Source organism: Cicer arietinum, chromosome 5, assembly GCF_000331145.2.
Source record: "Cicer arietinum cultivar CDC Frontier isolate Library 1 chromosome 5, Cicar.CDCFrontier_v2.0, whole genome shotgun sequence".
Taxonomy (NCBI): domain Eukaryota; kingdom Viridiplantae; phylum Streptophyta; class Magnoliopsida; order Fabales; family Fabaceae; genus Cicer; species Cicer arietinum.
The window spans coordinates 71800108-71827265 of record NC_021164.2 but is presented as its reverse complement, the minus strand read 5'-3'; the positions used below and the strand labels follow the sequence as shown (position 1 = coordinate 71827265).

The 27158-nt window shown below is 29.4% G+C and overlaps 3 protein-coding genes across 7 annotated transcripts; all 3 read left to right on the top strand.

Annotated features, from left to right (window-relative positions):
- The first annotated feature begins 634 nt into the window (after positions 1–634).
- On the top strand, positions 635–7277 carry LOC101489527 (GATA transcription factor 19-like). Of its 4 annotated transcripts, XR_189881.4 has the most exons (11): positions 701–1214; positions 2984–3070; positions 3162–3295; positions 4114–4224; positions 4322–4433; positions 5004–5063; positions 5891–5956; positions 6037–6111; positions 6245–6325; positions 6398–6490; positions 6560–6698. XR_189881.4 is itself a non-coding variant. In XM_004501605.4 (10 exons), the coding sequence occupies exons 1-10, from the start codon at positions 972–974 to the stop codon at positions 6647–6649; spliced, it is 1059 nt and encodes a 352-aa protein (XP_004501662.1). In that variant the 5' UTR covers positions 635–971; the 3' UTR covers positions 6650–7277. The 4 variants fall into 4 exon arrangements, 2 of the variants coding, with proteins under 2 accessions (XP_004501662.1, XP_027190440.1); XM_004501605.4 differs by lacking the exon at positions 6398–6490 and having other exon boundaries at positions 635–1214; positions 6560–7277; XR_012163051.1 differs by lacking the exon at positions 6037–6111.
- A 6315-nt stretch (positions 7278–13592) lies between these two features.
- On the top strand, positions 13593–15592 carry LOC101489962 (putative F-box/FBD/LRR-repeat protein At1g78760). The gene is made up of 3 exons (XM_004501606.4): positions 13593–13812; positions 14011–14952; positions 15086–15592. The coding sequence occupies exons 2-3, from the start codon at positions 14023–14025 to the stop codon at positions 15374–15376; spliced, it is 1221 nt and encodes a 406-aa protein (XP_004501663.1). The 5' UTR covers positions 13593–13812; positions 14011–14022; the 3' UTR covers positions 15377–15592.
- Positions 15593–24554: 8962 nt separating this feature from the next.
- On the top strand, positions 24555–26561 carry LOC101490295 (F-box/FBD/LRR-repeat protein At1g78750-like). Of its 2 annotated transcripts, XM_073368229.1 has the most exons (4): positions 24556–24828; positions 25050–25120; positions 25610–25993; positions 26127–26561. In XM_073368229.1, the coding sequence occupies exons 2-4, from the start codon at positions 25064–25066 to the stop codon at positions 26424–26426; spliced, it is 741 nt and encodes a 246-aa protein (XP_073224330.1). In that variant the 5' UTR covers positions 24556–24828; positions 25050–25063; the 3' UTR covers positions 26427–26561. The 2 variants fall into 2 exon arrangements, with proteins under 2 accessions (XP_004501664.1, XP_073224330.1); XM_004501607.4 differs by having other exon boundaries at positions 24555–24828; positions 25050–25993.
- Positions 26562–27158: the final 597 nt, after the last annotated feature.

Below are 27158 nucleotides of genomic sequence, written 5' to 3'. Positions count from 1 at the left end.
GCATAAATATTTACCTTGACTAATATTATTCGAGACACCAAATTGAGAGATGATATTTGATCAAACCTAAGCAGGTGTATTGATGCTAAAGAAGATGGTCAATTTTTGATAATTTATAGATAAAGTTGATTGATGCATATCAAATATATTCTTTAGCTCCATGTATTTTTGGTTGGTAGACCTTACAACATAAATTTTTCATCTCTAAATAAAAGATGAAAAGTCAAGAAACTATCCAGACATATCAAATCTCATGTATTAAGTATTTACTTAAAATCTTCTACACAAATTATATTTTTTATCGAACGTAAATTTTATTATGTGCATTGAAACCATTATGATTAACCCACATATATTAATTCAATTGAATGGATTCAACTTATATCTAACAAGAATTCAGATTCAAATTCAACTATTGCATTAAAGACCTTATTGATGATTAATTAACATATAAATATCTATTTGCAGACTTATTTTTTTAATCTTTTTTGAATCTTCAGACTTTCTCCAACACTAATTTAATAAACTCAAGAAATGCAACTCATCTAAATTATTTTTCAATAAGCAAAATTGTGATTTCGTCCAGTTATAATATGCGTTCTCTTATATGAAAAGAATTGTGTTCATTCATCACACCCAAAAAAAGAGTGTGAAAGTTGTTTCTCTTTAAAAAAAAAAAAAAGAATCTTTCTCTGGTGCATGAGCAAGGGAAGAGAAACACAATTCACGACACGCTTGACGCCGTCAATCAAAATTTCACTCGTTTTCAGCGCCTTCTTCCTGCTCTCTCTTCTAACTTCTCTCCAGATCTTCAACTCTCTCTCTCCCTCTCTCTCCTAACCTTTTCGAACCTTCTCAGAATCCCCCTAATTGAATTTCTACCCGACTGAAATCGATGTTTTGATCGACGTATCAGTCTTCAAAATTAGGGTTTATACTCTCATTCACACAGACACTGCCACGCGAAACTGATGGCGGAACAGCCTCTTCAATTCGAAGACCCTGCAATTGATGTTGTTGACGACGAAGACGACGATGATGATGGTGGCGATGATACTATGGATGAGTTGGAGGAAACGAATGTGAATTCAGTGAACGTTGCCGCAGCGAGTGCGAATCAAGACGACGTCGTTTTGCCTACTACGCGTGCTAGTGAACTCACTCTTTCTTTTGAGGGTGAGGTTTACGTTTTTCCCTCTGTCACACATCAGAAGGTAATTTATTCGTCACTTCTAATTATTATTATTTGTTTTACTTTCATGATGCGAATTTCTGTTCTGACTTGAGCTTGTAGTTTAGGGTTAACATAATTCACGGCAATTAGCATTCAGTTTTGGTGAACTTAAACAAACGGGTTGTTATTTGCTAAATTGTTGTTAGGACTGTATAACACAATGAAATAAAATGCTGAGTGGCGTGCTGTTACTTAATTTATTAGTATATATTAAACATAGATTATTGAATAAATGTGAATCATTATGTTGGTTTTATTCAATGGGATTGTTGTGTGGTAAAGATAGTGCCAAATGCATAATTATCTGCTTTGCATGCAATGTTGTTATATAGCCGCTGTAGTAGCTGCTATAGCGCTATAGCATAATGAAATTTGAATATATCACCATTGTTCCACGATACTTTTAAGTACAAATTATTGTCAAATAGCGGCTATAGTGGCACACTATATCACTATTGTGTAGCAAAACTTTAACAAACGGTTATTTTTCACAATCCGCGATTGCCAACACTGTTTGCATGTGAGTTGCTTGTCTATTACTAAACTGATTTTTGACATACCTAAGCCTATGCTTGGATTCAAGATGGGTAATGGGTTTATCATTCTCACTTCCCAACATGTTCTCCCCGTGATTTTATAAAGTTAGAAATTGGAACTTCTCCCTCTCACGGTCACGCCATGATTTTTAATGAATCCAAGCACACACTTAGAAGGATTTGTAATGTAAGACATCGGTAAGAACTTTGAATTGGGTAAGCGCTGGATAATTTACAATGTGCTTGTTGTTGATCTATGTTGTGAAGAACCAGCGGTTTGAATTCCTTTACAGTATATGAAAAAAATTCCTACGAGATAGATCATGGTATGGTATAAATGTTAAAAGCCCAACTATTATTTAGAGATTAACTGGGCCGGTGTGTCCATATTCCTATCATGTCTAGTGTTTGTGTCTATATCTGTGCTTCATAGCTTTCAACTTTAGGTGGTTTGCAATTGGTAGGATAGGAATTACTCATCTCATTGTCATTAATGGCTGTCTGGATATTAACTACTTGAAGAAGTTGATGTGGGAGCTCAATGGATTTTGGCGGAAGTTTTTCATAGAATAGATTTGGGCTTTGGAAGAAAGAAATATTGACATTTAGTAAGGCTTAGGAATGATAGAAATAGCTCAGGTTTTACATCTTTAGCATCAAACTTAAACTTGATTGCATCACTCAAACAAGAATATGGTAATTACCTTAACTTGTCCAAATAAAAGTTAATAATTCATTAACTAAAATCATCACATAATCCTTTGAAGATTTAAAGTAACTTAGTGTGACCCAACTATTATAGATTTAAGCCCATGATCAAAACAAAAATAGTTGTCAAACCTCTGATATTGAAAATTAAGTGACATTTTGTAAGTTATTAGCAAATCATGGGAACCTTGACACAACGGTTAAAGTTGCTGTTGTACGACTAGGAAGTCAAGACCTCTTGCTATTGCAAGGCAAGGTTTCCTACATTATATCTACAATGGGTGGGTGCAACTCTTCCTTGGATATGTCATGATAGGAACTTTATAAGACCGGTTTACCATTGTAAATTGACTCAAATATCTGTTGAAATATAATGTATGTTGTGGAAGAAAGTTACAATGAAGTCCTGTATTTAAATTAGTATTTACTACTTGGCTTTCCAAAAGGGCATTTATTGAAGGTTTTTCTATTGAGGAATTCTTGCTGATCAAATTTTACATTGCAGGTACAAGCTGTTTTGCTGCTATTGGAAGGACGTGATGGGCAGGCAGGCATGCCTACTGTTGAACTACCATTTGATCAAAGTAACAAGGTAAAGCAAATATTCAGTTAACAAGAACAATTTTATAAATTGTATTGTATTTTTATGCTTGCATTTGTGCACTGGCTCTTGCAATCTCTAGGGCATGGGCAGTATTACAAAGCGCTCAAACCTTTCACGAAGAATAGCTTCCTTGGTCAGGTTCCGCGAAAAACGCAAGGAAAGATGTTTTGACAAGAAAATTAGATACACTGTGAGAAAAGAGGTGGCAGAAAGGTAAATGAAAATTCATATCTCACCCTTTTACCCCAAAAAGGTGATGAATTATTTCTAGATCTATAATTTGTACACAAGAAATTATCTCGGCTTTGTTAAAAACATGGTCATTCTGTTGTCTTAAACACTGTTTATGCTCTTCAATAATTGTAGTAAATCTCTGAAATTTATTTTATAAATAAGTTTGTATATGATTTTTATCTTTGGCCAAAATGTCAGCTCCATTACTTTTGTGCAGTTGGCAGTTGCGTCTAGATAATATACCAGATAAGACTGTGATTACAAATATAGAATTTTGGTTTCTATCCTCCTTGAGAATAAGATAAAATAAACAAATTTAATAGAGCTTCCTAATCCTCTCTTTGCAAAACTATCAAGGAAGTTTATTGGGACAAGAAATTTGCTTTAACCAATAAGTAGATGAAGACGGTGAAATCCCTGGAATTATGCTCCAGTTATAAATGGTTAAGCTCTAAGTTCTAACACCACTGAGCCTACTCCCTCCTTGAAAAAGGAGTACTTGTGAAAAGGTTTTTGGGACTAACAGGACAAGCCTATTACTCTCCCACAATGGTGAAAATGTAGAGCCATTGAGGCATATCAATGAGTAGATTTCCCAACAGCCAAAGTAAGGAGTGTGAGGGACATAATGCATGTTTGTTGATAGTAATTGATTGCATTTTGACCTTTTAAGGTCAAATACTTATGCTACTATTGGCTTCTTGTAGACTTCAGTTTGATTTTAAATTGTCTTTGAAGTTTATGTGTTCATTTCTATCTATAAATGCCTTTTTTTGTTCTCTTTTATTTCTTTCTAGGATGCATCGGAAGAAGGGGCAGTTTGCATCCTTGAAGCAAAACCCTAGTTCCTCTAATTGTGATTCACCACAGAGTGTTGGTCAAGATGGCACTCCTAATCCAGGATCTTTGTGAGTTTTAAACACAGTCATTCTCTTATGTGTGTGTGAGAGAGATTTGTGAATATACATATTCTAATTCAAAATCTCTCTTTTTCTTGTCTTCTAGACGTAGATGTCAGCATTGTGGAGTCAATGAAAATAATACTCCTGCAATGCGCCGCGGGCCAGCTGGACCAAGAACTTTATGTAATGCATGTGGCCTTATGTGGGCCAACAAGGTTAGTCATTTTGATAACATAGTATGGTTTTGATGAATTGATTTGTTCAACCTCTGTACTTAAAGTACAGCAGCAACACAATTCTTTTCTGTTAGCTGGACATGGCTGCTTAGGTCAAATGAATTATTGTTTGATGCCAAAAGCAAACCAAATCTTTCATTTAGATTTGTAGTAAAATAATCTATATCTGATGTCCAATACTTTTTTCTTTTATATGTAATCCTTTCTTAAAGATTATCATCAACTTTTTTGGAAGCTATTCTGTCAAACTCTACTAAACCTTTGTCATTTATTATCTTTCATGGTGCCATTTTTATTGTTTACTATCGGGAATCCGGACAATGGTCTCAATTGTATGGGAGCTTCCTGGAGCTTTATAGTTAATGTCTGGCAAATTAGATGCTGTGTTCTGACTGTATGATATGCTTGTCGCATAATTTATGCTTTCGTTTTACTTTGCATGTCTGATTCCGTTGACCATATGTGTTTACTGCATTTTCAATATCTTTTTACTGTCTGAATCTTGCAAATATATTCATCTTTTCTGAGTCTGCTTCTTTACTCTGACAGGGGACACTCAGAGATCTCAGTAAGGGAGGAAGAAACCTTTCTGTTGAGCAAAGTGGTCTGGTATGTAAGATAGAGCATTTAATATTTTCTCGAGATTTATCCCCTGATTATAAGGCAATTGCAAATGCTATGTGGAATCAGTTCTGCAAACAATTTTAATAATGTTTTGGTGATGGATTCGTCATAAGTTATTGGGTTTGCGGTATCTTATTCAGGTGCTTTTGGATAGTAAAAGAAACAAAATCTCTTGTCGGTGATGGGAAAATAAAATTTATTTTATTATAGAATAGAGAAAGGAAAAGAATAAAAGTTGGAGGGGGGGATAAGATAAATATCTAAGTCAAGTTATTGACCTGCCAACTAATCATGATTCAGTCACTCCCTTTTATTAACAAAGTCAAATATCAAAATCCCATGAAATAAGGTATCTTGGGGAAACTTACTAATTGAAGAATTCTGAAATGTATTTACAATTTGTATGACAAATATTTTCAAATAATATATTTGTAGCTACTTTAAATGATTTTTATCGACATTTTCAATTAAACTTTTGTCAAAATGGAACGAGTAAACCAATTACCTGTGTATGCTTTTGATTGTCACAGAGATCGAAACACTTCACATGGACATGAAAATAAGTTTTGTGAAGTTCTCCGTGGAAGATTTATCATTAAAGTTTGTTGTTCAGATCAATATGAGATTTGAGTTGAATTGTTTCAAACCTTAAATCTTTAAAAATAAAATTCAAAACAACCTAACCTCCACTAAGGGGAAAAGCAAACTAGTTCATAAGTTTTGAACAGCCTTACCTTAAATTGTTAGATCAGTTTAATTGCATCATAGTCTTAAAACACCTAATATCCTATCAACTTGAATGAAATTGACAGGACCCTCGTATTGATGTCAAGCCTACTGTTCTTGAAGGGGAATTGTCTGTCATCCAAAATGAACAAGTAACTTTCAAATATTGTAAAATCATTCGTTGATCTGCATTTGTTGTTCCATTTGCATAAGAACTTTATGGTATGTTCAGGGTTTTTCTAAAATTCCTTCCGAGGCTATTGCCGCTGAAGGTTCAAATAATCATACATTAGACCCCTGTGATGAGGTAGTTTTAATTTTGTTTTTCTATATTCTTTTACACCCGATTTGGAGTGTTCAGATACCTCTTTTTGGGTATTGACAACACGAAAGCTTCTATGAATTGTTTATGATACTTACCAAATGTTGTATTTGTCCAGGAATTGCCTGAATCTGCAGAACACCTAACAAACACTCTGCCATTGGAAATTGATCAATCTTCGGATAATGATGATGAGCAGGTATTCCTATCGAGTAGCTTGTTTGATAATGTTTATCTAAACAACTCGTATTCACAACTCACAACTGTACAGGCTCCATCTTAGTTCAAGTTGCTCAACTTGAACTTTGCCAATGAAACTTAGAATGGAGCTTCCGGTACATTTGTAAATGCAAGGGTTGTGTAGGTAAACATACATAATTTTCTATAAGATGCATTTGAGTTGCTTCTTACGTTTGGCTCATTTGACCTACAGGAACCCCTGGCTGAGCTTTCCAATCCTTCAGATACAGGAATGTCGAATCCTTCGGATACAGATGTTGACATTCCTGGAAACTTTGATTAGAAGGTACTAAGTGATTCATTATGCCCGGGGGTTTTAGACAATGGTCCATTTGTAGGATATTCTTCATGTACGAATGGGATGCAGATGCAGCTCTAGAAGCAATGATACGAGACAGTTTGGAAAGTTGGATTATGATTGTATGTAACAAGCCAAATGAAGTAACGATTACTGATTAGCAAGGGTGGAGAAGCTCTGCTGTTCCAGCCTGGCATTAATCATTCTACAATATTGGTCCTGTTAGAAGTGCCAAATATTGTTTGTGTATATGTTATTTGATGATATTCCTTGAGTGTTTGGGCTCGTGTTAATAAAATTATGTCTGATTGCCTGTCTTTGATAGTGTCATTTAGATCAAAGTCTTGTTACCTCAAATTTAGAGATAAAACTTTGGTAGTAGGTTGTGTCACCCAAAGGGTAGACCTTTAATCTGAATATCATTTCAGTGCTGTCATGGTGTGCTAGTTCCCATATTTGATGAAGTTTAGGCTTCAGCTTCTGGACTCTTGTGGAGAACATTTCGATACTTCTTACAAATAGACTTGTTTCAAACTCTTGTACATGTACATATAAATAAACACTAGCTTGTGTTATGTTCTTCTGTATTATTCCATACATCTTATCTTTGTCATTGCGTTGCCCCAAAAAGATCTGTGTTTCTTATTGTCACATGCCTACTTTAAATACTACATTATACCATAGGTCTATTAAAATTTGTATATGCAGATGACAACAAATTCTCTACATGCGGGTACTTATTTAAACTCGGCTTGATTTAGGCGGAAAAAATCTGTTTTGATTAGGTGTGGGTTTTCTCTAACATTGAAACTTGGAGGACAGAAACGGATTTGGAACTGTTGATATCCAATCAACATCTGACATTGTTACGTTAGTAATATTATTGTCATTTTAAATTTTATATAAATTTAATATATTAAATATTTTTTAAAATTATAATCTTTTCTTTATAAAAAATATAATTTTAATATTTTTAATTTTATAAAAATTAATATGATTTTTTAATTTATTATTTTATATATATATAAATGAATGCGAGTGCGAGAAAACTCGAATTTTGTCGTAGACGAGGATGGGAATCAAAATTTTACACTCGATAGGAAATGAGTTTTGAATTTTATATATATTTAATGTTTTTTAAAATTATAATATTCTTTTTATAAAAAATATAATTTTATTATTGTATAATATTAACTATTTTAATGTATTATAATTAATATTACTTTTAAATTTATTATCTTATATATATAAATGGATGCGGGCGTATGTAAAGAAATTCGAATTTTGTCGCAGACGAAAATAAAAACCAAAATTTCACACTAAGAAATTGGTTGTTCCATTCCGTTGCAATGCCTAGTTGTATAGTTTAAAAAATAAATTAACCTGCCTAACCCCTTCCATAAAAAAAAGAAAAATTAACTTGCTATTGGCTAGTAGATTTTTATGCTACCTTCGAGTCAATTTTAGTACTTTTTCTATAAAAAAAAAAAAAAATCGAAGTCTTTTAAAAATTGAGAGATTTTGGTTTTATTCTTTCTAGAATTTTTAGGTTAATTTATGAGAAACAAAAAAGTTTATTGTGTTTATTTTAATAAGTTCATAAGATGAGAAGTGATAAAAACAATTCTTTTAATATTTTCATTATTTATAAAAATATAGATAATTAAAGTAATCCAATTAATTTTTTTATGAATATCTAAAAACTATTTTGAGAGTTTTTAATTTAAAAATCAAGCAAAATATTAATAGATGATAGAAATATGTAGTCTATGTGTGTAAAATAGTTTTACAACCACGTTCAATGAAAATAATGTATTTTATTATGTTACTACACTCCTCAATATTAATTGTATGAGATAGAAAAATAGATAAACTTTCATCAAATGTTAGTGAAAAATTAATTTATAGTTACAGTATATATTTATTAGGTTTAGTTACAGTTTTATTTTCTTATTTTTAATAATTTATGAAATTAATTTTTTTATTTTAAAAATTAATAATTTTGATTTATCTATCTAATTTTTTAATTAAAAAATAACAATGTGATATGATTTAAATAACGTGTCATATGATACAATGATATAGAATGATTAATGTTCATAAAATTGAAATAAAAATACCGTAAAAGTTTAACTTTAAACTTAAAAAATCATATTTGCAATTTAATTACTAACAAATGAATAATTAATGTATTTATATAATTTTATATCATGAAATTGTATCTCATGTTATTTAAAATATGTCAAATTACTATTTTTTTTTTAATTTAAAAATCTGATAGAGGAGTCAAAACTGACCATCTTTAAAATAGAATAATCAATTTTATTAATTAATAAAATTAAAGGAACCAAAACTACCATTAAATTTATTTATTAAATGCATATTAATCTAAAGATACTAATATTATTTTGAAACAATTTCATAAAATAATACTCTATGTGTTGATTCTCTTTTCACAATTATACAACATTAAATGCATTCATATAAAACATAACTGAAATATTATTATTTAAATTTAAATAAAAAATTACAACTAAAAACAATTTAATTAAGGATTTTGATTGAATTAATGTAGTCCAAAAAGATTTTCAAATAAAATTTTTAATTTTAATATTACACACATAAATAAATTTTTATTTTTATTTTTCTTATGTCTTTATTTTTTATGTTTTTACGTTTTATTCTAAAGTTCGTTACTTTTTAGTTGTAACTTTTTTCTCAATTTTGAAATAATTGTAATAAAAATAATAACAATTTTAAAATTTAAAAAACATATTCTAATTTTTTTTAATCATTCAACCTAAATATAAAAATGAAAATTAAATACAATAATATATATTAAATAAAATATCTTTTAGAAGTATATATTTTTTAATCATTCAACTTCAATAATAGACATTAATTAAATATATTTTTTTAATCATTCAACATCTATGTAAAAATATATTCTCTAATGATATAAAAATGAAAATAAAATGTAATAATAGACATTAAATCAATATCTTTTAGAAATTTTGATATTTATTTACCTCAATCAAACAATTTCAGCAAAATGAAGTAACGATTACTGATTAGCAAGGGTGGAGAAGCTCTGCTGTTCCAGCCTGGCATTAATCATTCTACAATATTGGTCCTGTTAGAAGTGCCAAATATTGTTTGTGTATATGTTATTTGATGATATTCCTTGAGTGTTTGGGCTCGTGTTAATAAAATTATGTCTGATTGCCTGTCTTTGATAGTGTCATTTAGATCAAAGTCTTGTTACCTCAAATTTAGAGATAAAACTTTGGTAGTAGGTTGTGTCACCCAAAGGGTAGACCTTTAATCTGAATATCATTTCAGTGCTGTCATGGTGTGCTAGTTCCCATATTTGATGAAGTTTAGGCTTCAGCTTCTGGACTCTTGTGGAGAAACATTTCGATACTTCTTACAAATAGACTTGTTTCAAACTCTTGTACATGTACATATAAATAAACACTAGCTTGTGTTATGTTCTTCTGTATTATTCCATACATCTTATCTTTGTCATTGCGTTGCCCCAAAAAGATCTGTGTTTCTTATTGTCACATGCCTACTATAAATACTACATTATACCATAGGTCTATTAAAATTCTCTACATGCATGTACTTATTCAAACTCGTCTTGATTTAGGCGGAAAAAATCTGTTTTGATTAGGTGTAGGTTTTCTCTAACATTGAAACTTGGTAGTTAGTAATATTATTGTCATTTTAAATTTTACAGAAACGGATTTGGGACTGTTGATATCCAATCAACATCTGACATTGTTATGTTAGTAATATTATTGTAATTTTAAATTTTATATAAATTTAATATATTAAATATTTTTTTAAATTATAATCTTTTCTTTATAAAAAATATAATTTTATAAAAGTTAATATAATTTTTTAATTTATTATTTTATATATATAAATGAATGCGAGTGCGAAAAAACTCGAATTTTGTCGTAGACGAGGATGGAAATCAAAATTTTACACTCGATAAGAAATGAGTTTTGAATTTTATATATATTTAATGTTTTTTAAAATTATAATATTCTCTTTATAAAAAATATAATTTTAATTTTATTAATTGTATAATATTAACTATTTTACTGTATTATAATTAATATTACTTTTAAATTTATTATCTTATATATAAATGGATGCGGGTGTATGTAAAGAAATTCGAATTTTGTCGCAGACGAAAATAAAAACCAAAATTTCACACTAAGAAATTGGTTGTTTCATTCCGTTGCAATGCCTAGTTGTATAGTTTAAAAAATAAATTAACCTGCCTAACCCCTTCCATAAAAAAAAGAAAAATTAACTTGCTATTGGCTAGTAGATTTTTATGCTACCTTCGAGTCAATTTTAGTACTTTTTCTATAAAAAAAAAAAAAAATCGAAGTCTTTTAAAAATTGAGAGATTTTGGTTTTATTCTTTCTAGAATTTTTAGGTCAGTTTAATTTATGAGAAAAAAAAAAGTTTATTGTGTTTATTTTAATAAGTTCATAAGATGAGAAGTGATAAAAACAATTCTTTTAATATTTTGATTATTTATAAAAATATAGATAATTAAAGTAATCCAATTAACTTTTTTTATGAATATCTAAAAACTATTTTGAGAGTTTTTTATTTAAAAATCAAGCAAAATATTAATAGATGATAGAAATATGTAGTCTATGTGTGTAAAATAGTTTTACAACCACGTTCAATGAAAATAATGTATTTTATTATGTTACTACACTCCTCAATAGATAAACTTTCATCAAACGTTAGTGAAAAATTAATTTATAGTTACAGTATATATTTATTAGGTTTAGTTACAGTTTTATTTTCTTATTTTTAATAATTTATGAAATTAATTTTTTTATTTTAAAAATTAATAATTTTGATTCATTTATCTAATTTTTTAATTAAAAAAATAACAATGTGATATGATTTAAATAACGTGTCATATGATACAATAATATAAAATGATTAATGTTCATAAAATTGAAATAAAAATACCGTAAAAGTTTAACTTTAAACTTAAAAAATCATATTTGTAATTTAATTAATGACAAATGAATAATTAATGTATTTATATAATTTTATATCATGAAATTGTATCTCATGTTATTTAAAATATGTCAAATTACTATTTTTTTTTTAATTAAAAAATCTGATAGAGGAGTCAAAACTGACCATCTTTATAATAGAATAATCAATTTCATTAATTAATAAAATTAAAAGGACCAAAACTACCATTAAACTTATTTATTAAATTCATATTAATCTAAAGATACTAATATTATTTTGAAACAATTTCATAAAATAATACTCTATGTGTTGATTCTCTTTTCACAATTATACAACATTAAATGCATTTATATAAAACATAACTGAAATATTATTATTTAAATTTAAATAAAAAATTACAACTAAAAGCAATTTAATTACAGATTTTAATTGAATTAATGTAGTCCAAAAAGATTTTCAAATAAAATTTTTAATTTTAATATTACACACGTAAATAAATTTTTATTTTTATTTTTCTTATCTCTTTCTTATGTCTTTATTTTTTATGTTTTTACGTTTTATTCTAAAGTTCGTTACTTTTTAGTTGTAACTTTTTTTTCAATTTTGAAATAATTGTAATAAAAATAATAACAATTTTAAAATTTAAAAAACATATTCTAATTTTTTTTAAGCATTCAACCTAAATATAAAAATGAAAATTAAATACAATAATATATATTAAATAAAATATCTTTTAGAAGTATATATTTTTTAATCATTCAACTTCAATAATAGACATTAATTAAATATATTTTTTTAATCATTCAACATCTATGTAAAAATATATTCTCTAATGATATAACAATGAAAATAAAATGTAATAATAGACATTAAATAAATATCGTTTAGAAATTTTGATATTTATTTAACCTCAATCAAACAATTTTAGCAGAATTCAATCATCAATACAAATCTTTACACACAAAAATGAAAATTAAAGCAATAATGAACATTAAATACAATAAATTGCATTTTACAAATTTTAAAATTAAAAATATCAATTTTCTTGTTGTGTAGTATATATAAAATATAAAAAATGGGGTATGATTTTTTTAAAGAAGTCAACTAAATGTATTAAAATAGATTATCCTGATTATAAGATGTATAAAAAATAATCGAAATATTGAATCAAAAACAAAAAGAACAACCAAATAATAAATACGAATTAGTTTCAAATTAAAATCGCACAAAATAATACATGAAATACGCAAAAAAAGAATTGCTCCACAATTGACTAAAATGATTGAAAAAATTAATAATTTAATTTTGTTCTAAAACAAAGATAATACTTTAACACATCTACTTCACTTGAAGGCAACATGATTGAGATAGATAGAAAATAAATATTTTTTCAAATTTCTCTTTCATGTAAATTCATAACTCTTAATAATATTTATAGATAAAAATATTTTAAGTTATAAACACATATCTATTAAACTCAATAATAATATTTCTATTAGAATAGATTTTTAATTTACATTTAAATATTAGATTTTTATACCCGTTAAGGACATAGACCCAAATATTAAGAATTAAAAATCTAGCATTTGCCAATCCATTAAAGTCATTTAATATGCATTGAAAAGATACACATTAGAGTTTTTAAAAAGTCAAATGTCTATATTAATTTATTGGTTATAATTAAGTTATTTAAATTGTTATTGCATATAAATTAAATTCTTTAAAAAATTATAGATAAAAAAAATCTAATTGTCTCCTCAGTAAGAAAAAAGGCCCTTTATTATTAATTTTTTATTTTAATTGTCTGCAATAATAGTTTCTAATTTTAAAAAATAAAATAAAATCCGATTGTCCCTTCTGTAAAAAGAAATCTCTTTATTGTTAGAAAAAAACAAAATTTCAGAGTGTTTTATTTGCTCCATCGCTACAGCACAACAGATTCTTCAATTCTCGACGAAAACTCTCCTCTCCTCTCCTCTCCTTTCAAAATCAAAATCTAAAATATAAACTATAAACCCTAGAAAACGTGAATTTAAACTGTTGCAACTTGCAATCCATTCTACTCCTTTCCCCATCGTTCCAAATTCATACCACATCTACTTCAACTCAAATCAAAAACTGCAAGGTAGTATTTCTTATTTCTCGGATGAATTTTCCTTTCCACCTTTTCCCAATCTATTCACAAATCCTAGGTTTTCTCAACTTTTTATTTCATTGCAGTTTATCAATCACGATTTTGCTCATTTAAATAATTCACCGTAAAATTGCTCAATTACTTGTATTGCAGAAAATAATTCTGTTCTGTTTTGTTTGTTGTGATTAGGTACTTATCGGAATGTCTAATTCAGCTTATGAGATTATGATTCCGCCGCCGGCGAAGAAAGTTAAACTCAATGAAATTGAAAATGAAGACAGACTCAGTGACTTACCCGACTGCATTATCCTTCACATACTCTCTTTTATCAAAACCAAACAAGCTGTTCAAACTTGCGTTCTGTCTTCCAGATGGAAAGATCTCTGGAAACTTATTCCTGTTCTTATATTCTATTCTTCCGATTTTGGAGCTTACAAGAAATTCACCAGACTCGTGTCTAAGGTTTTATCTCTTCGCGATTCCTCTATCTCACTGCACGCTCTCGATTTTAAGCGTAGTAATGATCGTTTCGAGCCTAACCTCAAAAGGATTGTAAACTACGCTATTTCACACAATGTACAACGGTTAAGACTCTATTTCAACGGTGACATTGCACAAATTCCACCTACCTTATTTTCATGTCACACTTTAACATATCTTAAGCTTTTTATTTACCCTGATCAAGGTCATAAAACACCATTTCCAAAATCTCTTGATTTGCCGGCGTTAACTTGCTTGAAACTAGGACATTTTGAATTTTGCGTTGGCGATGATGACCGTGCCGAGCCATTTTCGAAATTTAATAGATTGAATAGTTTGTCCATTTCCAGTTGCACTGTGAGGGGTGGAAAAACCCTTTGCATATCAAGTGCGACGCTCGTCAATTTAACTATGTATAATTACAGATACAACTTTTACAAGATTGAGCTATGTACTCCGAATCTTTGTACATTTGTTTTTACTGGTGCTCCTTACCAGAGACTTTTTGGAAGCAATGTTTCTTCCCTTAAACATGTAGTTATTGATGCGGTAGTCATTCCATATGATTCAGAGCCTCCTTTGTTTCTTATTAGTTGGCTGCAAGAGTTTGCTAATATAAAATCATTGACTGTCACTGCAACTACTCTTCAGGTACCTTAACATGTTTTGAGGCTATTTTTACTTTCTTTTTATTTCTTAAGATACCTTTTTATTTATCTTTAAATTGTATAAAAAATTAATTGACCTGCATTAGACTAATCCACTTGGATTCCTCATTGCTTAGGTTCTCTCCTTATTTCCTGATCTGTTGAAGATTAAGCTCCCTTCCTTGAATAACTTGAAGTCGTTGAAAGTGAAAATGGAAGAAATTTCATATGGATTTCGCTTGACACTGAGGGATGCCAAGTTACGGAAAGCCAAGTCACAGAAAGAGGCTGCTTGGATACGAAAAGCCTTTAAGGCAGGGTTGGAACCATCGTCACTGATACCTGATGGAGTAGTGGACTTCTTGCTTCAAAATTCACGCTCTGCAGAAGTTGATTTTGTAGATCGGTCAAAGAAACCTCTTGAATAGAGACATTTGTAATTGGTTTTTTTCTTGTTTACTTCTCTTTTTGTGCTTCCCGAGGTTTCTTAGGTTGTGGGCCATAATTAATTAGTGGATAAATTACAAGCCTCTTGGGTAAATAAATAAATTTGGCCATTTATATTATCACAGGATTGTGTCTAGTCTCAACTTAAGTGGATGCTTTATAGCAAGGATTATATTGCTTGTTGGTACTCTTTGAAACTGTGTTTGTGCACGTGTGCGCGTAGCTTCTTTAATCATTTGTAGCACGAATTTGAAATCTATTCTAGCTTATAGTTGGTTCACAGCCTGATATAATTATTAGCTGCCAACATGTAAAAAAAATTGTGTGCATTTTGAATCACATATAGGACCATTTGGAATTAGTATCTAGCTTACATAAACTTCACAATCATTATAAGCTCTACTCTTGCATCCGAACATTGCAATATTGATGATGGTAGAAGCTCCAAATATTGTTTTTGTTTATGTTGTGTCATTCATGTTCTTCCTTGAGTCCTTGAGCTCGTGTTAAAAATATAATGTCTGATTAACTGACTTTTATAATTTCATTACTTTTATAACTTCATTTTAAAGCCTTGTTGCTACCTGAAATTTAGAGATAAAAAAAACTTTGGTGATGTGCTGTGCCATCCCTCTAGTTTGAAAATCAATTTAGTTGTCTGCTAGTTCCAATATTTGTCAAAGTTTATGCTTGCTGTTGGGCTCTTGGTGAGATCAATTTGGATACTCCTTACCAATAGACTTGTTTCAAACTACTGTGCACCTACATTTACATATATAATTTCTTTTTGACTGAATGTACATACATAAAGAAACACTAGATTTACTCTTTTCCTCCTCTTTGTTATTCCATAAAAGTTATCTTTTAACATGCTGTAGCCCCAAAATATTTGTGTTCTCACTGTCAGATGCTACAAATATTGCACTATACTAAGCATGTGTATTAAAATAACAGTTGTCTTATTTGTGTATTAAAGATAGAATTTATCTTTCTTAGTTTTTATATTTTACAAAATCATGAGTGTTTATAGCATAAGTGTTTATTGTATATAAGAGTTAATATATAAGTTATTTCTAAAATAAAAGATAAAATAAAGTCAAAATAATTATATATGAACTAAAACAATTTATGAACATATCATAAATTATTTTCATTAACAATAAGAAATAGTCTTACAAGTGTTTATATTAATATAAGCTCAAATAAATAAATGGTATTACTAAGATGTGCTTATCGACATTTGTTAAAGAATCAAAAATTGATGTTTTGCACTTTTGCACTGAAAAAATCAAAATTTTAATTTTCTAAGATTTTAAAACACAATTTTCAATTCGTTTCTAGTTGAGTATTTTATATTTAGTTTCTTAATGAGTGTCATGATTTCTTTAGTAAGCATTTGCCATAAATCAAATCCTTTGAACATGTTATGTTATTCAATTTATTTATAATTGCACAAGTTATGGGTGGTGTATTTTTTTACATGCGTTTAAAATTAAACTTTATAATTTATCTTATTGGGTCCAAGTAACGTAAGAATTTAGGAAAAGTGTATAAATAAAAGAGATAAATTATATTTTTATTAAATTACTTTTTATTTATTATTGATATAATTAATATAATTTGAAAAAATAGCAAATTGGAGTGGTATATGTATTATTAATTAGAGGGTACAATTAGAGAAAATAATGAATATTACTTGAAAGTTGAAAGAACTATTTATTTCGTATCAAATATATCAATTTTTATCGATCAAATTTTCTCTTATGTTTAGAATTGAAGGAAGTATAATTTCAAATTTTTGATAATTCGAAAAGTCTAGGGTTTTAAATGATTAATTAATATTTATTTGATAAAATATGAATAGAATGAGTGAATATTACACAATGACATTAATTTTGACGAGTAAAAAAAATTACATTATTTTTTATTATTTTAGTGATTCTATAATTGTGACGATGGATTGGAGAAAAAGACTTGGAAAAGTAATTATGCTGTTAGTATTTTTATTTAATGTTGTTTTTGGTAAAAAAAAATGTTTTAATGTTTTGAATGGGTGATGTGCCATAATGTTCGACTCTTTAGCTCTCTTTGATAGATTAGTTTTTAGTTGATAGTTGATAACTATTAAATTAATTAAATATTTAATAAAACTAACAGTTTAATTAATTTAAAAATAATATAAATAGATATTTTTAATTAAAATTATCAATTAATACTTAAAATATTTTAAAATTTATCAATTTAATATATTTTTTATTTATTTTTCTATTTTATTTATTTTAAATTAAAACAAATAACTAAATTATTTACTTTAACGTATGTATTATTTTTATTTTTAAATTATTTTTAAATAATTTAAAATTTTAATAAATAATATTTTTATTAATTGGATTTTTTATTTATTTATTTAGTTAGGCTATTTATTTTAAATTATAATAATTAAATTATTATATATTAAAATTATTTAGATTTAAATTATTTATTTATTATAATAAATAAATTATAAAAAATAAAAAAGAATTTGTTACAATAGTAAAAGTAAAATTAAAAAAAATGGTAAATTATAAATTATTTGAATTAACTTATTAAAAAACGTGTTAAACTATAAATTGATGACTGTTACTAAACAAAATTTATAATATATAAATTCATTTTTTGGTCTTTTAAAAAATTAAAATTTTAATTTTATAGAGATTAAAATTATATTTAATTATGAACTTGACCTAATAGTTGTGTTACATGATAGTATAAAAGATGTATTGACTTAAAAATATACTCTGTCAGGTAGCTGTTTCTTCTAATTAATTATAGCCTAGTAGACCTCATAAAATAGAAAAAGGGTCGATATATAGTTATATGGTAAACATTTAACTCTTTTATTTTCTAATTGTAAAACTAATTTCATTTGATATGCTCCTCTATTTTCCTAGATTATACAAATTAATTTCTTTATTTTAAAATTCAAGAGTTTTGATTTTTCTTTATTTTTTAATTAAAAAATAATAATTTAAGTTTTAAATGATGTGATATACAATTTCATGAAATAAAATTATCTAGAAGCATTAATTAAATTATAAAGATAAACTTTTTATTGTGATTTTATAGGTGTTAATCATTTTATATCATTTTATATATGTTACGGTAGGTGACACATATTATCTCACTAATTTTTAGTTAAATGAAATATCCAAATTATCATATCTTAAAATAAAAAGATTAATTTCATAAATTAATAAAAAAAATAAGAGTACGAAAACTACAAGTACTCCTAATTATTATTAGTGGACAAATTACAAGTCTCTTGAGTAAATTAATAAATTAATTTTTTTGTAAAACAAACAAAATATTTAAATAATTACAAGGCTTAATTGCACTTTTGGTCCCCCTATTATAGGTGAAAATTGAAAGTAGTCCCCCCATTTTGTTTCTCCCCAGTTTTAGTCCCCAAACAGAATTTGAGTTCAAATCATGATGAGTTGTCATTTTTTTAATGACGTATCAATAAAAAAGCTGACGTGGCAGACGCATACGTGGAATAAACTTATTATTATATTATTTGTGATTAAAAAATATAATTTATATTTTAAAAAATCATTATTATAATTGTTAAAAATCATTATTACAAATAAAATTTATTTGTTAAAATTAAATTAAAAGAAAAAACACCTAAAATCAAAAATCCTAAACAAATCAAAATCAAAAGGATTCACTCATGAACCCTAAAATCATGAACCCTAAAATCATTCTGAACCCTAAAATCATGAAGCAAGACACGCTTTTTCAGCTGCACATGTTATGTACATTCGATCTCTTCGTTCAATTGGTTCAGCTTTGTTTCACTTTGCAAACGCTAAAAAAACCACTCATCTTAACCACCATCTTCCTCCTAACCCTCAGCCCATTCTTCTGCCGCCTCCGCCGCGAGCTCCGTCGCCAATGCCGCCGCCTCCTCCACCGCCGATGAGTCTGAGTATCAGTTCTTACACATGGACTTCCGAGACGGCTTCCCCGGCTCTTCTACCGCCACCGCCTCCACCACCGCCGCCGCCGGTGATTTCCTCCGGTTGGGATTTCTGGGATCCTTTCATGCAGCAACCGCCGCCGCCTCCTTCGTCGAGGTCAGCGACGGAGGAAGAGTGGGAAGCCACTACTACTACTGGTTATGAGGTGGTGGTGATGGCCGGTGGTGCGGCAGCGAGTATGGCGACTCCGGCGTCTGGTGTAGTGGGGTATTCTAAAGAGACACCAAGTGAGCTTGCAATGGTGGTTTCAAGGAACAGTAAAGATCTTGTTGAAGTTATCAAAGAGCTTGATGATTACTTTCTTAAAGCTGCTGATGCTGGTTCTCATGTTTCATTTCTGTTACAAGTTCCAAGTTCTGGTTTTTTTTTTTCATAGTAAAGCAAGTAAGTTTTACATGCATGTCATTATTTTTGGGTTTTATATTTTAGTGTGTTAGCTTATTTGAGAATGATTTTAGGGTTCATGAGTGAATCCATTTGATTTTGATTTGTTTAGGATTTTTGATTTTAGGTGTTTTTTCTTTTAATTTAATTTTAACAAATAAATTTTATTTGTAATAATTATTTTTAACAATTATAATAATGATTTTTAAAAATATAAATTATATTTTTTAATCACAAATAATATAATAATAAGTTTATTCCACGTATGCGTCTGCCACGTCAGCCTTTTATTGACACGTCATTAAAAAAATGACAACTCATCATGATTTGGACTCAAATTCTGTTTGGGGACTAAAACTGAGGAGAAACAAAATGAAGGAACTACTTTCAATTTTCACCTATAATAGGGGGATCAAAAGTGCAATTAAGCCTAATTACAAATCCATCACTTTGTATTCGTTCACAACATCTAATTTTCCATTCTCCATTTAGATGCTTAAGTTGATCTAGTAGTGTATACACATGACTCATTTTAATATTTTTTTATGATAGTGTTTAACAAGACATAATCTCTACATTCTCTCTAATCTAACACCTAAAAAAATTATAAGTGGATGTAACTGAAAATATTATTTTTTGGTCAAATCTCAAATTTAGTTTTTAAATTTAACTTAAGAGGATTAATTTTATTAGTATTTAAGTCATTAGTCTCATATTCATAGTATTAATTCTACTAACGAATTGATTTGGAAACAAAAATATTAACTTTTGTTATTTATATATTTTTGGAATGAACTTTTGATTTTGATGACTTATTATGAGTTTAATTAATATGTACAGTTTATTTATTTTTTTAAAATTACACATGAATTCAACGGTGTGTTGCTAAATCATTTAATTATATTTATCTTAGAAGTTATTGAGATAATGAATTGTAGCGCAAAAATTGTTTTCGCTCGCAAAAATTATTTTCGCTCGCAAAAATTAACGTTCTTAACTAATGGCCAATAATTCAATTCATTTTTCGATCACAAATTATTTTAGTTCACCATAAAAATATGAGATTCACATTAATATTTAATTAAATATATAATTTATAATCTTTGAGAAAAGTAATTGAAGACACTTTTTATTTATTTATTTGCTGAAAAAGAAATTAAATTTCGAAATCAAATGAGGTAAATAGGTACTTACATCATCAACAATAATAATATTTAATTCGCAAACAAAAAATCAACTAAAACTTAGTCAAGAGATTGAGGAGAGTGACACTTATTATACACACCGATTGACTTCCCTAATGTTATGAGTAATTGATATTCTCCAATATGAATATTGGAGAAGATAAATAACCTCATGGGGAGAGGTTGAATATGCATATTTGTAGCTGATCATGTCTGAATTATATTAACAACAACTGCAGAGTATAATTCAAAGTTCAATCCACACCGTAGAACAAGAACCAATTCTACCATAAAAATCTTTGACAAATGTACCATATGTATCACAAACAAGTCCACCACATGTAGAACTACCAAAAGAAACCCTAAAAGAACCATCCACATTTACTTTGAACCATCCTTGTTGAATTTGTGCCATGCAATAACTACTTCCTGAGTAGTTGAGGACTGTTGAGGTTTCTGCTAAAGAAGAACTTTATCAATTGATTGAGAATTTGAAAAAATAAAGTTTTTTCTAAGGAGGAAGTTTGAGAAAACACTAGACTAGTGTGATCCTTCCAAATGTCGTACTCAACCACACCAAGGAAAAAACTCCAATAACATTGAACTTGACCAATGTCATTGGTAAACAAATTTCAATCTAACCAATTATATATACTAAAGCTAAAAAACTTACTCTAGCGATCCAGTTCAATCAGATCATTCCAAAAATCCTTAACATCGTCACAATATCGTAACATATACATAATGTTTTTGGGCATTCATGAAAACAAGGACAAAGATTATCCGTGGAAATCCCTCTAGAATATCTTTCATCATTTCTAAGTATATTTTTAGCCAAATTTCAAAGAAAAACTCTATAATAATGATTAGGGGTATTCCAACTCCAAAGATTCTCAAATATAGGATCATGATCAGTGTTATTTTGTCGAGAACAAGGAAGCTCGTAAGCATTTTTTAAAAGTAAAATGACCATTTGTAGGAAGATTCCAACAAATAATATCATGTCTTCTTGTAGAGGGGTTTAATAGAAACAATTTTATCACAAATCTTCCTTGGCACATACCTCTGAATTTTGTCTCGATTCCATCTACCTTCTGAAGCATAATTAAATATTGAAAAATTAGATTCCCCAATAGGTATAACCCATAATAAATGTGATTGAAGGCTATTAAAGCATCTAAACCAACTGTCCTTCCAAAATCTTGTATCATGACCATCTTGAATTACTCAGGTGATATTTTATTGACATCTTCCCAAATATTTACAATAGTCTTCGAAGCAGAGGAGGAGACAAAAAGAAAATTCACATAAGGGATACCTGGAAGAACCGCAAATATATTTGGCTTTCATAATCTTTACCAACAATTTATCCACATAAGCCATAAGACGTCAAACTAATTTCATCATGTATGTCTTATTTAACACTCTCGTACATTTGAAATCCAACTCTCCCTTATATTTAGGATGACAATTCTTTTCAAACAAAATATACTTTATGTTGATTCATAGTAGTTTCCTAAATAAAATATCTCCGAATATTTTCTGTTACATCACTTAAGTCATATAAATTTAAATTTGGTGTGATTGAATAACATATCCTAAGAGTAGTGTTTCTAATATTTGAGTATAAATTGTATAATGAGATCTATAGTATTTCACATATCTCTATAAACGTATTCCTGCTCTTATATTCTATTGTTTCGATTTTCGAGTTGTAAGAAATTCACCAGACTCCCGTCTAAGGTTTTATCTTTTTCGATTTTACGTGTGATAATGGTCGTTTGGAGCCTCACATACTCAAAAGGATTGTAGATTATGCTATTTCACACACTATTCAACAATTAGGACTTAGTATAAATGGTGACATTGCACAAATTCCGCCTAGCTTATTTTCATGTCACACTTTAACATTTCTTAAGCTTTCCATTTACCATGATCAAGGTAATAAAACATCGTTTCCAAAATGTCTCGATTTGCCGGCGTTAATTAAGCTATGTACTTCGAGTCTTTGCACATTTGTTTTTACTGGTATTCCTTATCAAAGACTCTTTGGGAGCAATGTTTCTTCTCTTAGGCATGTAGACATTGATGCAGAAGTAACTTCTAGTTTAAAGGCGGTTTACAGCCCGAGATAAACATTAGCTTACAACATGTAAAAAATAATTGTGTGCATCTATTATGCATAATCATATATAGGACCATCTTGAAATAGTATCTAGCTTAAATTCATTTAAAGATAACATGAAATAGTTAAGGTGCATAAATTCAATTTAATTTGTGCGTACAATTTTTTAATGATTTCATGGTTATTTATAAGATTATCTCAATCTTTGTTCAAGGGTCCTACCCCCACCTGAACATTATTTATAAAACTTAAAGTGGAGCTTCTGGTACATATGTAAATGCACCAGTCTCTGTTGGTAGCATAATTCTCTATATGATTCAATTGACTTTATGCTTTTTACATGCAGAATTGACCCATGCCATTGCAAACAAAGGACCTCTTTAGGTCTCAAATTATAATTTTAATTTAGCTAATAGTATTTATTCTATTAGACATCATTGTATTAATTTCACTTACTACCTTTGCTACTAATTAATTTAGTAAAATATAATCAATCATATAAATGCATATACTATTTATTTTTGTTTTGTTTAATAGTGCATAAACTAATTAGGTCTAAAAGACCTCCAATTTTGTTATTGGTGGTTTTTAAAAATCTTGAAATTTTGCTTTAGGCCTAGAAGTCCTTCTGATATATTGCTTTCTTCACGCTTTCGAATTTACAAGAGATTCACCAAATTCGTGTCTAGAGTCACTGAGACTCTCGATTTTAAGTGTGATAAGGAGCCTCACATACTCAAAAGAATTGTCAACTATGCTATTTCGCACGATGTCTAGCAATTAGGACTTCGTGTCAATGGTGACATTGCATTAATTCCGCCTAGCATGTTTTCATGTCAGACTTCAACACATCTTAAGCTTTCTATTTACTCTCGTAGAGGTAATGAAACACTATTTTCCGAAATCTCTCAATTTATCGGCGTTAACTAGCTTGCACCTAGGGAATTTTGCATTGTGTCGGGGATAATGGCATCGCTGAGCCATTTTTGACTTTTAATAGGTTGCTCATTTCCGATTGTACTGTGAGGGGTGCACAAACCTTTTCATATCAAGTATGTCGCTTGTCAATTTAACTATATATGATGAATTAGAGCAGTTTTACCTAATTGAACTATGTACTCCGAGTCTTTGTACATTAGCTTTTAATGGTACTGTGTTGATAAGTGGTACTCAAAATTGAAGACTTTAAAGCTCATCTAATGTTGGCTGCTTGCGAAATAAGCAAACTGACTTCCAACTGTTTCAGTTAGTTATAACTGCGTTCCTATTACTCTCTAATTTAATAAAAAATATATAGTATAATATTTTGATATTCTCAATGTAAAATAGTTTTAGATGATAGTGCTTTCTCTTTAGCTCGATATTCATTTGTGTTGTCAATATAGGAGGATTAAATTATATATAGTTCCATTTAAACAAATAAAATAAGATACCAAGAAGAATATGTGCGGATATTCATCCATATTGCAAAATCCGCAAAATACTCGATTGACGGATACTGGTGCGCATATGCAGGGGACACATGGTATTTATATTCAAAGGAGTACATAGCAGATGTCCACGTGGATATCCGTTAACCATTAACACGAAAAACTTTGGCCTTACCTCCCCGCAAAATGAAAAACAGGAAGAAACCCTATAAAATGTCAACATAACTGTTACTGGTTCCAATTTACTCCTCCGACGTCGCAACTCAAAGCTCTATCGCTACTCGCAAGGTAGTATTTCTCATTTCATTTTTCCCGAATCATCATTCCTAATTTCACTTTATAGGTTTTCTCGATTTTATATCCATTGCAATTAATTGAATACTACTACTACTACTACGTCTTTGCTCAGTTTCAAAAACTCAACATATATAGAATTGGTCGCTCAATTTCTTGTATTGCAGAAAATAATCCTATTTTGCTTTAACCTTTTGATTTTTATTGATTATTAGGTATTATTATCAAAATGTCTAATTCATCTGATGCGACAGCGTTGATTCAGCCAACGACGAAGACAGTAAAGGTCAGTGAGTGTCAAAACATAGACATACTCAGTGACTTACCCGATTGCGTTATACTCCATATACTGTCATTCTTAAATGCCAAAGAAGCCGTTCGAACTTGTGTTTTATCCTCAAGATGGAAGGATCTCTGGAAATGTCTTCCTGATCTTAAATTGCATTCTTCACACTTTCGAACTATCAAGATATTCACCAAATTTGTGTCTAGGGTTTTGTCTCTTCGTGATTCCTCAATCGCATTGCACGCTCTTGATTTAAACCGAAAGGGTTGCATTGAGCCTCGCCTACTCAAAAGGATTGTTAATTATGCTGTTTCACACAATATCCAGCGATTAGGACTTTATTTCAATTGTGATATTGCACAAATTCCGCCTACCATTTTTTCTTGTCAGACTTTAACATATCTTAATCTTTCTGTTTTCCCTATTGGGAAAAGACCATTTTTTCCGAAATCTCTCAATTTGCCAGCATTAACCACCTTCCATCTACAGAATTTTGCCTTTTGTGCTGACCATGATGGACGTGCTGAGCCATTTTCAGACTTGAGCCGGTTGGATAGTTTGGTCCTTTGCGATTGTTCTGTGAGGGATGGAATATTCCTCTGCATATCAAGTCCGACGCTTGTCAATTTTACTGTCCGTAGTCGCTTTTATGATTTTTACGAAATTGAGCTTTGTACTCCGAGCCTTGTTTCCTTTGCTTTTATTGGTAAGCCGTGTCAGATAATCTCTAGGAGCAGTCTTTCTTCTGTTAAGTATGTAGATATTGATGCAGAAATGTTGGATATGGACACCAAGCATCCTTTGATTCTACTCAGCAGTCTGTTAGGGCTTGTTAATACAAAATCATTGACAGTCACTGCAAGTACTCTTCAGGTACCATAAATTGGCAGCTTTTGAGGTTCTGGTGTTACTTTCTCTTTAACATGTGTTTTTTCGTATCTTATTTCTAAATTTTTTCGCAATGCATAAGACTGACTCACTCACTCTCATATCCCTTGTTGCTTAGGTTCTCTCCTTATATCCTGATTTATTCGAGATCAAGCTCCCTTCCTTAGGTAACTTGAAGTCCTTGAAAGTGAAAATGAAACCACTTTCATATGAACTCCGCAAGATACTGGTTTATACCAAGTTACAGAAAATTAAGTCACGAAAAGAAGCTGCTGAATTAGAAAAAGCTTATAAAGCAGGATTGGAACCATCTTCCATTATACCTGAAGGAATAGTTGAATTCTTGCTTCAAAACTCGCCATCGGCAGAAGTTGACATAGTTGATTGGTCATGGTCAAATGCGCATTCAATTACTTGAAGAGATTGTTATAATTGGTTGGTTTTTGTTTTCTTCTTTTGTTTCAACTTCCTCCGTCACTCTGGTTATAACTTGATAGAGAAACAAATTGTTCATATAGCAATAATTAATTTTCTTGTTGATGCTCCACAAAAATGTGCATGGCTTCTTTAATCACAATCACATGTAGCACCAAAATGAATTTAGGACGTCCACAACCGAAATTCGAGTTAGCTCCCAATATGCAAAAATCGATATTAGAGTTCTCAATTTTCTTTTACAATAAGTGCTAGTATTAACACTTTTACCAACTAACTAGTATTCTATGTAGTTGATCTTATGATTTTCAATGTAACCTATACAACTCTAATACCTCACACAACTGTACATATGAATATGATCCATCTAAGTACATGTAAGCCCCACTTGAACTTTACCAATGAAACATATAGTAGAGCCTCTGGTACATTTGTAAATGAAAGAGTCTTGTAGGTAACATGAATTCATTTGACCTCCAGGAACCTCCGGTTTTGATTACCAATCTTTCAAATGCAAATAATATATTCGATTAGATATTTAGATGGTACAATGTAATCTATTATGTTGGGGGTTTCAAATAGTGGTTGTTTTGTATCATTGTATGATACAAGTCATTGACCCGTGCGGGGCGACATCTAAAAATTATTTATAGAAAGTTTGATCAACTTTTGAATTTATTAATGATTTTTTGTATTAATAATGAGTGTTTGTTTA

What these genes read in the sequence shown, in the direction of transcription:
- LOC101489527 (XM_004501605.4), top strand. Translation starts at nt 972, where the DNA reads ATGGCGGAACAGCCTCTTCAATTCGAAGACCCTGCAATTGATGTTGTT. An exon ending in CCTCTGTCACACATCAGAAG is followed by an intron (nt 1,215 to 2,983) that starts GTAATTTATTCG and finishes TTTACATTGCAG; the next exon opens with GTACAAGCTGTTTTGCTGCT. An exon ending in GCCTTATGTGGGCCAACAAG is followed by an intron (nt 4,434 to 5,003) that starts GTTAGTCATTTT and finishes TTACTCTGACAG; the next exon opens with GGGACACTCAGAGATCTCAG.
- LOC101489962 (XM_004501606.4), top strand. Translation starts at nt 14,023, where the DNA reads ATGTCTAATTCAGCTTATGAGATTATGATTCCGCCGCCGGCGAAGAAA. An exon ending in TCACTGCAACTACTCTTCAG is followed by an intron (nt 14,953 to 15,085) that starts GTACCTTAACAT and finishes CTCATTGCTTAG; the next exon opens with GTTCTCTCCTTATTTCCTGA.
- LOC101490295 (XM_004501607.4), top strand. Translation starts at nt 25,064, where the DNA reads ATGTCTAATTCATCTGATGCGACAGCGTTGATTCAGCCAACGACGAAG. An exon ending in TCACTGCAAGTACTCTTCAG is followed by an intron (nt 25,994 to 26,126) that starts GTACCATAAATT and finishes CTTGTTGCTTAG; the next exon opens with GTTCTCTCCTTATATCCTGA.